Source organism: Salvelinus alpinus, chromosome 3, assembly GCF_045679555.1.
Source record: "Salvelinus alpinus chromosome 3, SLU_Salpinus.1, whole genome shotgun sequence".
Classification (NCBI taxonomy): Eukaryota; Metazoa; Chordata; class Actinopteri; order Salmoniformes; family Salmonidae; genus Salvelinus; species Salvelinus alpinus.
In genome coordinates, this window is record NC_092088.1 from 45,678,459 (window position 1) to 45,691,470 (window position 13,012).

General features: G+C 44.0%; 1 protein-coding gene across 6 annotated transcripts in view; it reads right to left on the reverse strand.

Moving 5' to 3' along the window:
- Window positions 1-794: 794 nt before the first annotated feature.
- Window positions 795-13,012, reverse strand: part of LOC139570818 (Golgi-specific brefeldin A-resistance guanine nucleotide exchange factor 1-like) — a 117,626-nt gene continuing 105,408 nt past the window's right edge. For 4 of the 6 annotated variants that reach the window (XM_071393018.1, XM_071393016.1, XM_071393022.1 and 1 more), the window contains 11 exons: window positions 9,046-9,271; window positions 8,665-8,822; window positions 8,184-8,430; window positions 7,191-7,393; window positions 6,074-6,224; window positions 5,552-5,682; window positions 4,310-4,411; window positions 3,909-4,022; window positions 3,484-3,667; window positions 2,773-2,946; window positions 795-2,650 (listed from right to left, as the gene is read on the reverse strand). In XM_071393018.1, the coding sequence (XP_071249119.1) occupies window positions 2,376-2,650; window positions 2,773-2,946; window positions 3,484-3,667; window positions 3,909-4,022; window positions 4,310-4,411; window positions 5,552-5,682; window positions 6,074-6,224; window positions 7,191-7,393; window positions 8,184-8,430; window positions 8,665-8,822; window positions 9,046-9,271 (1,965 nt within the window). In that variant the 3' untranslated portion in view covers window positions 795-2,375. The remainder of the gene's footprint in view (window positions 2,651-2,772; window positions 2,947-3,483; window positions 3,668-3,908; window positions 4,023-4,309; window positions 4,412-5,551; window positions 5,683-6,073; window positions 6,225-7,190; window positions 7,394-8,183; window positions 8,431-8,664; window positions 8,823-9,045; window positions 9,272-13,012) is intronic. The other 2 variants (XM_071393021.1, XM_071393019.1) reach the window with 1 other exon arrangement.

Consider the following 13,012-nt stretch of genomic DNA (forward strand, 5'->3'; position numbering starts at 1 on the left):
GTGCACAGACTAATGCAATTTCTGACATAAGGCAGAGGATTCGGAGAGTAATGTAACCTGACATGGAAGTAGTTGCTCCCAACTGTGCTTCGACGAGAGTATTAATTCCCCAACACCCCATTCATAGCTATAAAAATACTATAGACTGATAGGGGTAACGGCCAAGAAATAAGCTGCACTGAAGTTGACTCCGATCACAAGGTTGGGTATTCAAAATAGACACCTGACGTGTTCTAAGTGGTTGAGGCTTTTGAAAACCATTGTTTGTTCTTCCGTCATCACATGCAGTGAGAAGTCTGGTACGAGTATCGTTTGATAAGATGATCAAGGCTCTAACTTCAACATGCCAATGTTCCAACTCCTCTGCAATCCATAGCTTACTGTACAGACGGTGAAATGCAAATATACTTTCACTGAGTCAAGTGGGGTAATTGTAGTCCCGTATGAAACTTGCGCAGATGATCTGGACCAAATCATCTCATCTCTTGAAAATGAAAACTGAAGTTAAGATCTGCTTGTCTCAGATTTACTGATTGCGGTCTATGCTCAATCTGCTCACGTCATATAATATGACAATATGCTTACTCAAGTCTTAAGTGGCCACAATTGCTGTATGCAGCATGTTGCTTAGAGTGTTGGACCAGTAACCGAAAGGTCGCTGGTTCGAATACCCGAGCTGACAAGGGGAGAAATCTGTCGATATGCCCTTGAGCAAGGCACTTAACCCTAATTTGCTCCAGGGGCACCGTACTACTATGGTGGACTCTGTAAAATAACACATTTCACTGCACCTATCCGGTGTATGTGACAAAACATTTATTACACAAACGTGACGGATACAAATGACAAAAGGCAATATTGTACTCCATTAAATAATCTCATTAAGACCTTACTATTAAACTCTCCTAACCTGATCGACAAACGCTGACACGTACAGAGTATCACCATCACAGAACACAGCGAACCAACCACATACCCAGGCCAGACCAGTTGTCACATTCGGAATGTTCTAGGTGCTGCCCTTGTTAGCAATGGCAGCATCTCAAATCCATCTTTCCAAGCCAAACCATGCACACCTTTGTCCCGCTTGGGTATAACAGTACGTAAAGTGTCATTTTAAAACATATCTTTGTTCTTTTGTGTTTTAGGGCCATTGTAATAACAATTTGCAAACAAGATTGTGACAACTTGTAGGCTAATTTCTAACCTCTGACACAATTTTATACTGGAAATATGTATGCTTTATATTACTGTACACTTACATTTCGACCCTCCAATAAAATAGTTATGATATAAGTCTGTTTTTGTTTTAAGACAGTGCCCTGACACTTTGACTGGAGTAAATTAATCTGTTTACATCCTATTCAGTAAACATGCAGTACCTAAAACCCAAATAAGTTATTCACTATGATTTTGTTCCTGGCAGAACCTCTAGATTAATGTTAAGCACAGGCATACTCAGGCAAAACTTTAGCTATTGGGGGCCCTAAACGAGATTTGGTTGGGGAGGCCCCCCACCAAGCGGGCCATTTCTTTCAAGGCCCCCCCTTGAAGGTGGAGAGAAATATCTTTTAAAGTAATTTCCTGGAAAACATTTTGCCATGGGGTGTAGAGAAAAATGTTAGCAGTTTTAAAGCAAGTTTACTGCAGTTCTATACATTTTTCCATGGGGAATAGACATTTTTGCCATACATTTCATGCACTTCTACTGACTTTGCTGTTTTAAAGCTTATTTCCTTGCATTTGTTTCCCATTTTTCCATGGGGTGGAGAGACATTTTAGCAGTTTTAAAGCCAATTTCCTGCAATTCTACACATTTTGCCATGTTAATGATATCTGAGTGAGAGTGACTAACAAAATCAAAAAAATGGTGGGCCCCCTAGAAGTCAGGGCCCCTGGGCAAGTGCCCTGTCAGTATTTGGCCATGATTACTACAAGTTTAGATAACTGGCTAGACTAATTTACCAATCCAAAAATTGTTAGACGACATGGCTAATTGGAGTGACTGACAAAACAAGAGAAAAACTGCTAATGCACAACCAATTTTCAAACTTGCACCATGTGTATTCTACTAATCTAACTCTCGAAAGTAATTTGAGACCCCGACGGAGTTCCAAAAAATGTCTGCCGAATCAGTGAATATTGAAGGACAGCAGGCCCCAGGATGTTAGATAAGACTTCAAAGCTAGATGTGTCTGTTGTTTAGTGTCGTCTGAGAGGTGACCATGGATGTCATGGGTCTCTCTCTGCGTGTCACAGACGGTTTATTCCCCTGTGTGAAGGGGGGCAGAGCCTAAGGAGAAAGCTATGTTGTTTAGGGGACAGGTGGGGGATGGAGTGCCCCCCGTGAGAGTAGGCATAGGGCTATGGTGGCTCTATTTGACCTGCGGGGTGTCACTATGGTCAGTGGGGTGGGGGGCGGGGAGCAGGGGGACAGGGCAACTGGCCTCAATGAGGGCGGGGTTGAGGATAATGGGGAGGGACATAGGGGGCACGCCCCCTACCTGCAGATGGGAGGCCAGGGGCTGCAGGATGAGGGGGGACTGACTTGTGGGGGACTGGATCAGTGGGCTAGAGATCTGGGGAGACATCTTCACTGGGGTGGGCATGGGGGGAGTCGACGGGGGCACTGGAGATGATCTGTCTGTTCCTGGAAGAGAAGAGAGTACATTGATTAATTCACTGATTGTTGGCTATGAAACTGACATTGACTAAATTGATCGTTGGCGTTGGCCAGATTTCATCTTTGACTGGCCACGTTAACATGGTTACCGTTGGTAATAGGTGGTGGGGGACCTTGGGGCGACACTGGTCTGCTGGAGGTCTTTGGCTCTGTGGGGGCAGCTGGCACTGGCACAGGAGATGGGGCATGAGCTGGGGGTGGCGAGGCTGGGGTGCAGGGCGCAGCCGGCTGGACAAGCTCCACTGGGGGACTAGGAGCAGGATCTATGGACACAGAGCACATACAGCCATTACATTTCAGAGATCTACCATTGATGTATATAGCAGAACACTGAAACAAGACTAAGTATAAATCATGAAAAACATGTAGGCTGTGTTTTCGAAAATCCGATTTATGCTTGATCCGGGAAAATGCGGTCCGTAGGCTCCGTACGGAGGGTGTGATGCAAACGCGGAGCCTCCGTAGGCCTGCAGAGGCCAAATCAAGCTCCGTATCGCATCGCCATGTGCATCCCACATTTTGTAAGGTTTCCATATAGCTCCCCATTGACATGATTGGTTGACGGTAGGTGGGGGCGGTATGTCCTGTATAAACAACTCACTTCCTTGACAACTTCCTTCACAACAGCTATGCTCCGCGAAGCGCAAGAAGTATGGAGGCCCTGACTACTGCAGAGACCGCATCGCAGTAAATGCTGTACTGCCAATACAGATCCAGATAACCTACCTTGTTAACACTCAAAGCAGAGTATATATCTGAGAAAACAGGGCCTTAATAGAAGCAGGTTTGCGGTCCAGTACCTGGTTGTGGTATGACTGTCTGTTTGAAGAGCTCCTCCCGGAGGTTAGGCAGGAAGCAGTTGATGCGTTCCCAAGTGATCTCCCACAGGTCAGAGTATCCCGTACGAGAGTCAGCGCTGTGGAAGATTCCTGCTGTGTCCATCACCAGCAGCATGTTCTTCAGAGACTCTGGGATGGCCTCCAGCTGGGGGGAGGGGGTGATAACAACCAGCCAATTAGCCATGCAATCACACACATAGATGGGAAAAAAACACTGCTTGAAATGAGCTGTATAGGAATAAACATGAATTATTACTTAAAGACCAGTATTTGTTTTCCTTTCTTTTTGTGTGCCCTCCTTTGAGTTTACCACTCAGATTAGAAGCACCTGCGCTAATAGGAGTTGAAATCGACATGCGCTACTGTGTAACAGCAGGCGTCCTTACCAGCAGGTCACTGGAGCCAGCGTGCATGTACTTGTCCATGAAGTCCAGGATGGTGAGCCACAGGGCAGCGAAGGTGGACAGAGACAACAGGGGAGAGAGGTGCTGCAGGAACACCTAGGGGAGAGCAGAGCAATGGAGAGCAACAGTGAGATATGCAGAGATGGCATGGGTAGACAGGCACACAGCATATTATACTATCGCTGTTCAGGCAGATGAGAAGTGCTAGACAGTAGAAGGATTTAGCAAATTATGGCAACTTCTCAACAACAACAAAAAAGAACACCCCAAAGGCAACAGACAGTTGTAGGAGAGTCTAAACCTGTGGTCTGAACACAGTCTGACAAAATATCAGATTTCACACTTTGAAATGGATGCCTGTTGTGTGTTGACTGAACTCTGACCTTTGACAGCAGGGTGCAAGCCCTCATCCTGGTCTCCTCCATGCCACACACGTCTGCAGGGCTAATATTGTCCAGAAGCTTGGTCAGCAGGGGGAACAGCACCTGGGAGCACACAGTACACAGTACTTAAAACACAGTTAACACTGACAATGCTCAGATTAGACAGACAGACCACTTACAGTGCATTCAGAATGTATTCAGACCACTTTACTTTTCCACATTTTGTTACGTTACAGCCATATTCTAAAAAAAATGTAATTGTTTTTTCCCCCCTCATCAATCTACACACAATACTACATAATGACAAAGCAAAAACAGGTTGTAGAATTTTTTTGCAAATGTATTAAAGATAAAAAACTGAAATATGACATTTACTTAAGTATACAGACCCTTTACTCAGTACTTTGTTGAAGCACCTTTGGCAGCGATTACAGCCTTGAGTTTTCTTGGATATTGGCACACCTTTATTTGGGGAGTTTCTCACATTCTTCTCGGCAGATCCTTTCAAGCTCTGTCAAGTTGGATGGGGAGATTCGCTGCACAGCTATATTCAGGTCTCTCCAGAGATGTTCAAATCGGGTTCAAGTCCAGGCTCTGGCTGGGACACTCAAGGACATTCAGAGACTTGTCCCGAAGCCACTCCTGCGTTGTCTTGGCTGTGTGCTTAGGATCGTTGTCCTGTTGGAATTTGAACCCTCTCCCCAGTCTGAGGTCCTGAGCGCTCTGGAGCAGGTTTTCATCAAGGACCTGTACTTTGCTCCGTTCATCTTTGCCTCGATCCAGACTAGTCTCCAAGTACCTGCCGCTGAAAAACATCCCCAAAGCATGATGCTGCCATCACCATGCTTCACCATAGGGATGGTGCCAGGTTTCCTCCAGACGTTTTCGCTTTGTCTTTAATGAGGCATTGTGTGTATATTGCTGAGGATTTTTATTTATTTAATCAATTCTAGAATAAGGTTGTAACGTAATTTTTGGGGGGTAAAAGTCAAGGGGTTTGAATACTTTCCGAAGGCACTGTATTTCCCACTTATTTTAGAACGTGAGATTTTTCCATAATACTTATTTGCCATAGAAGCTAGGATTTGGCCCCAAGTGCCTACTCTTTTAATGAATCGTCTATTTTCAGAGGAACCATTCAGCAGCCACTATTCCCACTATTCCCACTATTCCCCATACGCACACCAATTTCCAGTGGTCCTCCTAGAATGTGGAAAATTATGTTCAGCATCCTCCTCTCACCTTGTTGAAGCAGGACTCCCACTCCACAGCATCTAGTGTCTGCAGGTCATGGACCAACAGTGCCCTCTGGAGGTAGGTCAGGGCCTGCATTCGCACCAGCCTCCTGGCGTCGCAGCACAGCCAGGCTATCCCTATAGGGTTCACACAATGTATGGACACTTGAGCTAAGACTGGCTATAGTGGAACGAGAACAAGATCACTGAGTCCACTAAGTCCATTCTCTCAGGGGTCATCAGTGAATTAAGGGGACCTAGGGAGTTATTTTTTACCTTCAAGCTTATATTTAGATGAATCTCCAAATATTAGTTATCAGTTCCAATATTAGCAAAAAAAATATTAACATGTGAAAACCTTGTCCACGAAAACAGGAAATGAGCATTTGGCTTCACACAATAACACACATTGACACTTAAAACATTCCTCCAATGACTATGAAACGATGATAAATTGTGTTTATTAAAGTTTAGAGGTGCCTTTATTTAAATAGGTTATAATGATAGCAATGGGGATAAAGTCTCTGACCTTGGAGCAGTGGGCACCAGCAGCTGGTCCACAGTGTCTTGGAGTCGGCCTCAATCTTCTTCCCTACAGGCTCCAGGCGGCGCTGCTCCTCTGCCCAGGAGCTGTAGATGCCAGAGGCCCTCGTATGCAGCGTGTGCATCAGATCTAACAGCTGAACCAGGGGGAAACACGGAACTCCATGTCAATGTGGTCATTGCTAATCTAATCACAGCTTGATTCTAAAACACGAATGTATGACTTAATGTCTGTATTGTCTTGCTGGCTCCAAGACACATACTACAGTATATTTACATATCTATGGCTGCGTTTAGACAGGCAGCCCAATTATGATCTTTTTTCCCACCAATTGGTCTTTGACCAATCAGATCTGAAAACGATATGTGAAAAGATCTGATGTGATTGGTCAAAATACCAATTAGTGGGAAAAAAGATCAGAATTGTGCTGCCTGTCTAAATGCAGCTTAATATTAGTGTCAGTCGTCTGAGCATGAATACCTGATTCGTGCCAAATGAGTTCTGAAAAGAGATGGCAATTATTGCTGACAGATCACGTAACTTTGACTCACTCATATAGGGCCGGGATGATACCAGTATCGCGATACTTGTTAGTGCCGTGGCAAGGAAACAAAACGCAAAGCAGATTTAATGTTGGAAACAAACATCATTATGTTGTCATCCAGAGTCACATTTACAATATTTTACATACAGCAGGTTTTTAACAGACCAAAGAGTTTGGTCTGCTTTGTGTTTGAATTTTTGCCAAGGGAAAAACATTGCGATAGTGGTATCGTCACCGAATAGGATTAAACACCGCCAGAACATTGCTTAATTGCCATGACAACCATAGTCTGTCACTCAGCCTCAGTCTCAATTGAGTATGCAGAGAGAGAAAAGACATCTGAAATCTCCCAAAATTCCCACCTTCACCCCACACACCTGAGAGCAAACCTGGGGCTTATTCAGGAGGGCACAACGTTACAGAACGTTCAGAGAGATAATTATATTGTGTAGAACAGACATGATTGTCTGTTGTATAGTTCTGAACATTTCATCCAACCGAACAGAGCCCCTGAGCTCTGAGACCAAGGTAGAAGGGAAAGAGGGCTGTGGTACTTACGTCCTGACTAACCTGTAATGACACCGTGTGGTAGCTGGCAGGGACCCCCTCGTCCTCCTCGTCGTCGCTATGGGAACGGGAAGGCCTCTGGCTGGAGGCCTTGGCACGGCGGGATGCCCCCTCCTTGTCCCGGGGCTTCCTCCTCACACGGGACTTCTGGGAGTCGTACTTGTGGTTCTTCTTCTTCTCATAGGTCCTGTAGCCTGTAGGTCAGTGGAGATGGAGAGACAGTTTTAGCCATTGTTACAGATATATCCTGAATAATTATCTGAATTTATATTTCTACAGATGTCATATTTTGACGGCTATGACTTAGCGCTTGGGGAAAAATGCATTCCTTTTATGTTAAACCAGGCAACAAATGGCTATATCAACTTTGAGTAATAGCAGGTTTCAGGGCTGTGTGGTTTCCATTAGCTTCCATATAGATAAGCGCTGTGCTTAACTGAGGTCCTTGATCGACCAAACTTTATTATTAAGTGTGTAAAGCCGTGTTGACAGCAGGTATCTAAGGGCCTGGAGCGCTGGGAGAAATGAAAAGGCTATCAGTGGTGCCATGCCTGCAGAGTGCACCAGCACCACCTTCCACTGTAATCCCGGCTTTACTTTAGTCTTTTCTAGATCAAATCAAATCAATCTAGATCACTAACTGCTGTTGCTGGGGAGAAGGGAAGTGATACAGTCCTCAATTAGAGGGTTGGTGTGGAGGAAGCAGGTTAGTCACTCTATAGGCATGCCTTTGGATCCCCTTCCAAAGGGTTTTGAGACTAACCACCAAAAATAGCAAACTGTCAAAGCTTAAATTACTCAAGCATAGTTTGATGACATGTGTTAGCTTGGAAAACAGCATTGATGGAAAGAAAGGCAAATACAATGCTGAATTCATTGTTGGAAGATTTCTAGTTGTTATGAAAAAACTAAAAACACTTTGGAAAGACAGAATACAAAATGAACCTCAAACAAGTATATATGTCAGTCAACAGAAAGCCATACCTCCGTTTAGGCTGGCCTCCACAAACACCCGGATGGCCTTGACACACAGCTCAAAGTTCTCGGGGGTGACGTGTGCAGCGTCGCGTACTATGAAGGAGAGGGACTCCACACACTTGATGAGAGACTTGGTGTCGTGGAAACCCATGTCTTGACCCAGGGTCAGGCTGTACTGGTTCACTAGAGGGTTTAGCAGGGTCTTGGAGCCAGAAGCCGCTACCTTGCTGATGTGCAGGTCGTCTTTCCCAACCTGCCAATAAAAACACACTGTGTGAGATGTGCCGTATGTTGAGGCATTGAGAGTATTGACTGACATTGATATGACAAAATAACACACGAGTTTCACTATTACTCTCGGGCCTTCCACAATAAGCAGCGTAAAATAGTATCAATGCTATGACGATCTCTGGAATTGATCGTCTGAGCACTTAAAAGAAAAGCGTGTGCCCGTGACGTGGAAGTGTGTGTGGGTGGGGGCTCATACCACCAGCCATCCGCTGCTGGTCACGTCCACGTCAGTGACAGAGCGGGGCATCCTGGACTTTCCGTGCTCCGTGTAGACCTCAGAGTCAGAGGTGTACCCCCGGTCCAGACTCACCTCACTGGGGTGGTGGAACGACAGCTCACTGTCCGACTGGGCACCTGGAACAAAGGTGGAAACGGGACATGAAAACAACAGTTTAGCAGACATAAAAACGCACCACTTAAAAGTGTGGATGTGTGCCCAGTAATATAACAGCTGAGCTGTTTGTATAAAGTCAATACAATTGACCATAAACTTGTAGATTTTTTTCTCAGCAGCTAAGGACAACAATGTAGCCTACCATTCCATGTGATGGTGTGTGTAAGTAAGTAAAAGGCTGACCTGTGTCGATGTCTGGGGTAGTGGAGGTGACCTTGAAGGAGTTGGGGGGTTTGATCCCGGCCCCGATGCACTCGATTAGGGAGAAAAGGGTGAACCAGTCGTCTGTGCAGTGGATGTTGGCAGCGTTGGTCTTAAGCAGCTCATGGAGGCCATAGGCCACCTCCCGGCTAACCCGGGCCAGGACGTGTGGTTTCATCATCAGCAGGAGACGCAGGGACAGCAGCACCTAGAGATGGGGTGGCAGAGGGGTTAAACTGCTTGAACTGGCTGCGACCTCAATCTCACCGATTAAGGAAGTGAAGTATGTTCCTTACAAACAAAGTTCAATTTATATAATGACAGTTTTAGGTCTCACAGTTCTGCTAGGTCTCACTGCACGTTTGAAGGGACAACAAGATTAGACGAACAAATGTAGGATTTGTGACAAATACATTGTGGGGAAGCAAAAGGAAGAAGAATACACTATTAGTTTACCGTAACAATGTCCATCTGGGTTAGAGATAAGATTGAGAAAGGGGAGCAAAAGATAGTGCTCCATTTACAGTTTCTCGATTGCTTGAACACTGAAGGAAACTGGGATCCACATGGCCAAAACAATAACCTCTTTGCACAACAGTTAGTCATTTCTCATCCTTTTCACACTAAATGCAATTGCGGAACACTTCATTTGCTAAACAGACGCAACTCTGAATCACAAGACACTTTTTGCTAAACCGTAGACAACGCTCTACATAAGACACAAATCAATTGGACCTCTATACCAGGTGGTGTCAGAGGAAGGCCCTAAAAATGGTCAGACTCCAGCCACCCAAGTCAGACTGTTCTCTCTGCTACCGCACCGCAAACGGTACCGGAGCACTAAATCTGGGACAAAAAGGCTCCTGAACAACTTCTACCCACAAGCCATAAGACTACTAAATAGTCTGGATAACTATTTGGTATACTACCTGCATTGACCATTTTTGTACTAACACTTCTTGACTATGCACACCCACACACTGGACTCTACCCACACATACAGTACAGTGCCTTCAAAAAGTATTCATACTCCTTGACTTATTCCACATTTGGTTGTGTTACATCCTGAATTCAAAAAGGATTACATTTAAAAAATCTCAGTCATCTACACACAATACCCCCATAATGAAAGTGAAAACATGTTTAGACATTTTTGCAAATGTATTTAAAATTATATACAGAAATATCTCATTTACATAAGTATTCACACCCCTGACTCAATACTTTGTAGAAGCACCTTTAGCAGCGATTACAGCTGTGAGTCTTTCTGGGTAAGTCTCTAAGTGCTTTCCACACCTGGATTGTGCAACATTTGGCCATTACTCTTTACAAAATTCTTCAAGCTCTTTCAAAATGGGTTGTTAATCACTGCTAGAAAAACATTCAGGTCTTGCCATAGATTTTCAGGAACATTCACCGTCTTCTTGGTAAGCAACTCCAGTGTACATTTGGCCTTGTGTTTTAGGTTATTGTCCTGCTGAAAGGTGAATTCATCTCCAAGTGTCTGGGAGACCAGGTTTTCCTCTAGGATATTGCTTGTGCTTATCTAGTTTATTTTTTTATCCTGAAAAACTCCCCAGTCCTTAAAGATTACAAGCATACGCATAACACGATGCTGCCACCACTATGCTTGAACATTTGGAGAGTGGTACTCAGTAATGAGTTGTATTGAATTTGCCCCAAACATAACATTTTGTATTCAGGACAAAAAGTTAATTGTCCCACTCCACTTCAATGGCTGTGCGAACTGGAACACGCTGTTGTACACGTTGATCCAGAGCATCTGGTGAGTATGCAGGTCATGGAAGAACTGGGACATTTTCAGTTTCCAGGAATGGTGTACAGATCCTTGCGAAATGGGACTGTGCAGTATCATGCTGAAACATGAGATGATGGAGGCAGATGAATGGCACCACAATGGGCCTTCAAATTGCCATTGATAAAATGCAATTGTGTTCGAACTCTGTTCACAACGTTGACATCAGCAAACCGCTCGCCCACTCCATGCCTTGCATATGTCATCTTCCCGGTAATGTTAAAACCAGGAGTCATCCATGAAGAGCACACTTTTCCAGCGGCCATCAAAGGTGAGCATTTGCCCACTGATGTCGGTTACGATGCCGAACTGCAGTCAGGTCAAAACCCTGGTGAGGATGACAAGCACGCAGATGAGCTAACCGGAAACGGTTTCTGACAGTTTGTGCAGAAATTCTTCGGTTGTGCAAACCTAGAGTTTCATCAGCTGTCTGGGTGGCTGGTCTCAGGCGATCGATCCTGCAGGTGAAGAAGCTGTATGTGAAGGTCCTGGGCTAGCGTGGTTACACGTGGTCTTTGGTTGTGAGGCCGGTTGGACGTCCTGCCAAATTCTCTAAAATGACGTTGGATGCGGCTTATGGTTGAGAAATGAACATTAAATTCTCTGGCAACAGCTCTGTTGGACATTCCTGCAGACAGCATGCCAATTGCACGCTCCCTCAAAACTTCAGACATCTGTGGCATTGTGTTGTGTGAACAAACTGCACATTTTAGAGTGGCCTTTTATTGTCCCAAGCACAAGGTCCACATGTGTAATGATCATGCTGTTTAATTTTCTCAATAGGGGGGGCGCTGTTCTCACTTTGTAAAAAATCGTTCCCTCGTACTCAATTCTTGCTCATACAATATGCATATTATTATTACTATTGGATAGAAAACACTCTCTAGTTTCTAAAACCGTTTGAATTATATCTGTGAGTAAAACAGAACTCATTTTGCAGCAAACTTCCTGTCAGGAAGTGAGAAATCTGAAATCGAGGGCTCTGTTCCAGGGTCAGTTTATTAATTTGCATGGAATCTATGGGTCTACATGCACTGCATACGCCTTCCCCTAGATGTCAGTAGGCAGTGAGAATTGGAATGGGGTGTATAGCTCTATCTGAGGCCGAATAAGACCTGTTGGAATGACGCGACCACTCTTTAATTTCTTCACCATGGCGCGAATCGGTCACCTGGATTGCGTTCTGAAAAGCTGTCGTTATCGACGTTAGATATCTCCGGCTCTGATTTTATTCGATATATGTGTTAAAAACATCATCAACTAGTTATATTAAACCGACTTACAATCAGTTTATATAAGTTTATTCCGATTTTCGGTATTTTCTTTGTGATGCGTTCTGGGGATTTGGACACTTCTGTGCCGCATGGCTAACGTTGGCTAGCGTTCTACAGATGAAGACGACATTCTACAACCGAGCAACGATTATTCTGGACAAAGGACAACTTGTACAAGATTCTGATGGAAGCTCATCAAATAGTAGGAACGATTTATGATGTTTTTTCGTTATTCTGTCGAAAATGTTTAGACGTAATTTGGGCGCTGATTTTGGGCGCTGTATCGCTATAACGTAAGCTGTAAGTCGTACTAAAGTTAATTTTAAAAATCTAACACAGCGGTTGCATTAAGAACTAGTGTATCTTTAATTTACTGTCCAACATGTATTTTTTAGTAAAGCTTATGATTAGTTATTTGATTAGAATAGGTGCCTCTCCAAGATTTCTCCGGACAATATTTCTGCATTTTCACTACGTATTCACATTGTTCAACCACGATTTGTGCCGCTAAATATGCACATTTTCAAACAAACCATATATGTATTGTGTAATATGATGTTATAGGACTGTCATCTGATGAAGTTTGAGAAGGTTAGTGAAAAAAATTATATCTTTTGCTGGTTTATTCGCTATCGCTAACGTGTCTTGAATGAATGCGGCTGTGTGGTAGGCTATTGTAGTAAGCTAATATAATGCTATATTGTGTTTTCGCTGTAAAACACTTAAAAAATCTGAAATATTGGCTGGATTCACAAGATGTTTCTCTTTCATTTGCTGTACACCGTGTATTTTTCATAAATGTTTTATGATGAGTATTTAGGTATTTCACGTTGGTTTCTGTAGTTATTCTAGCTGCTTT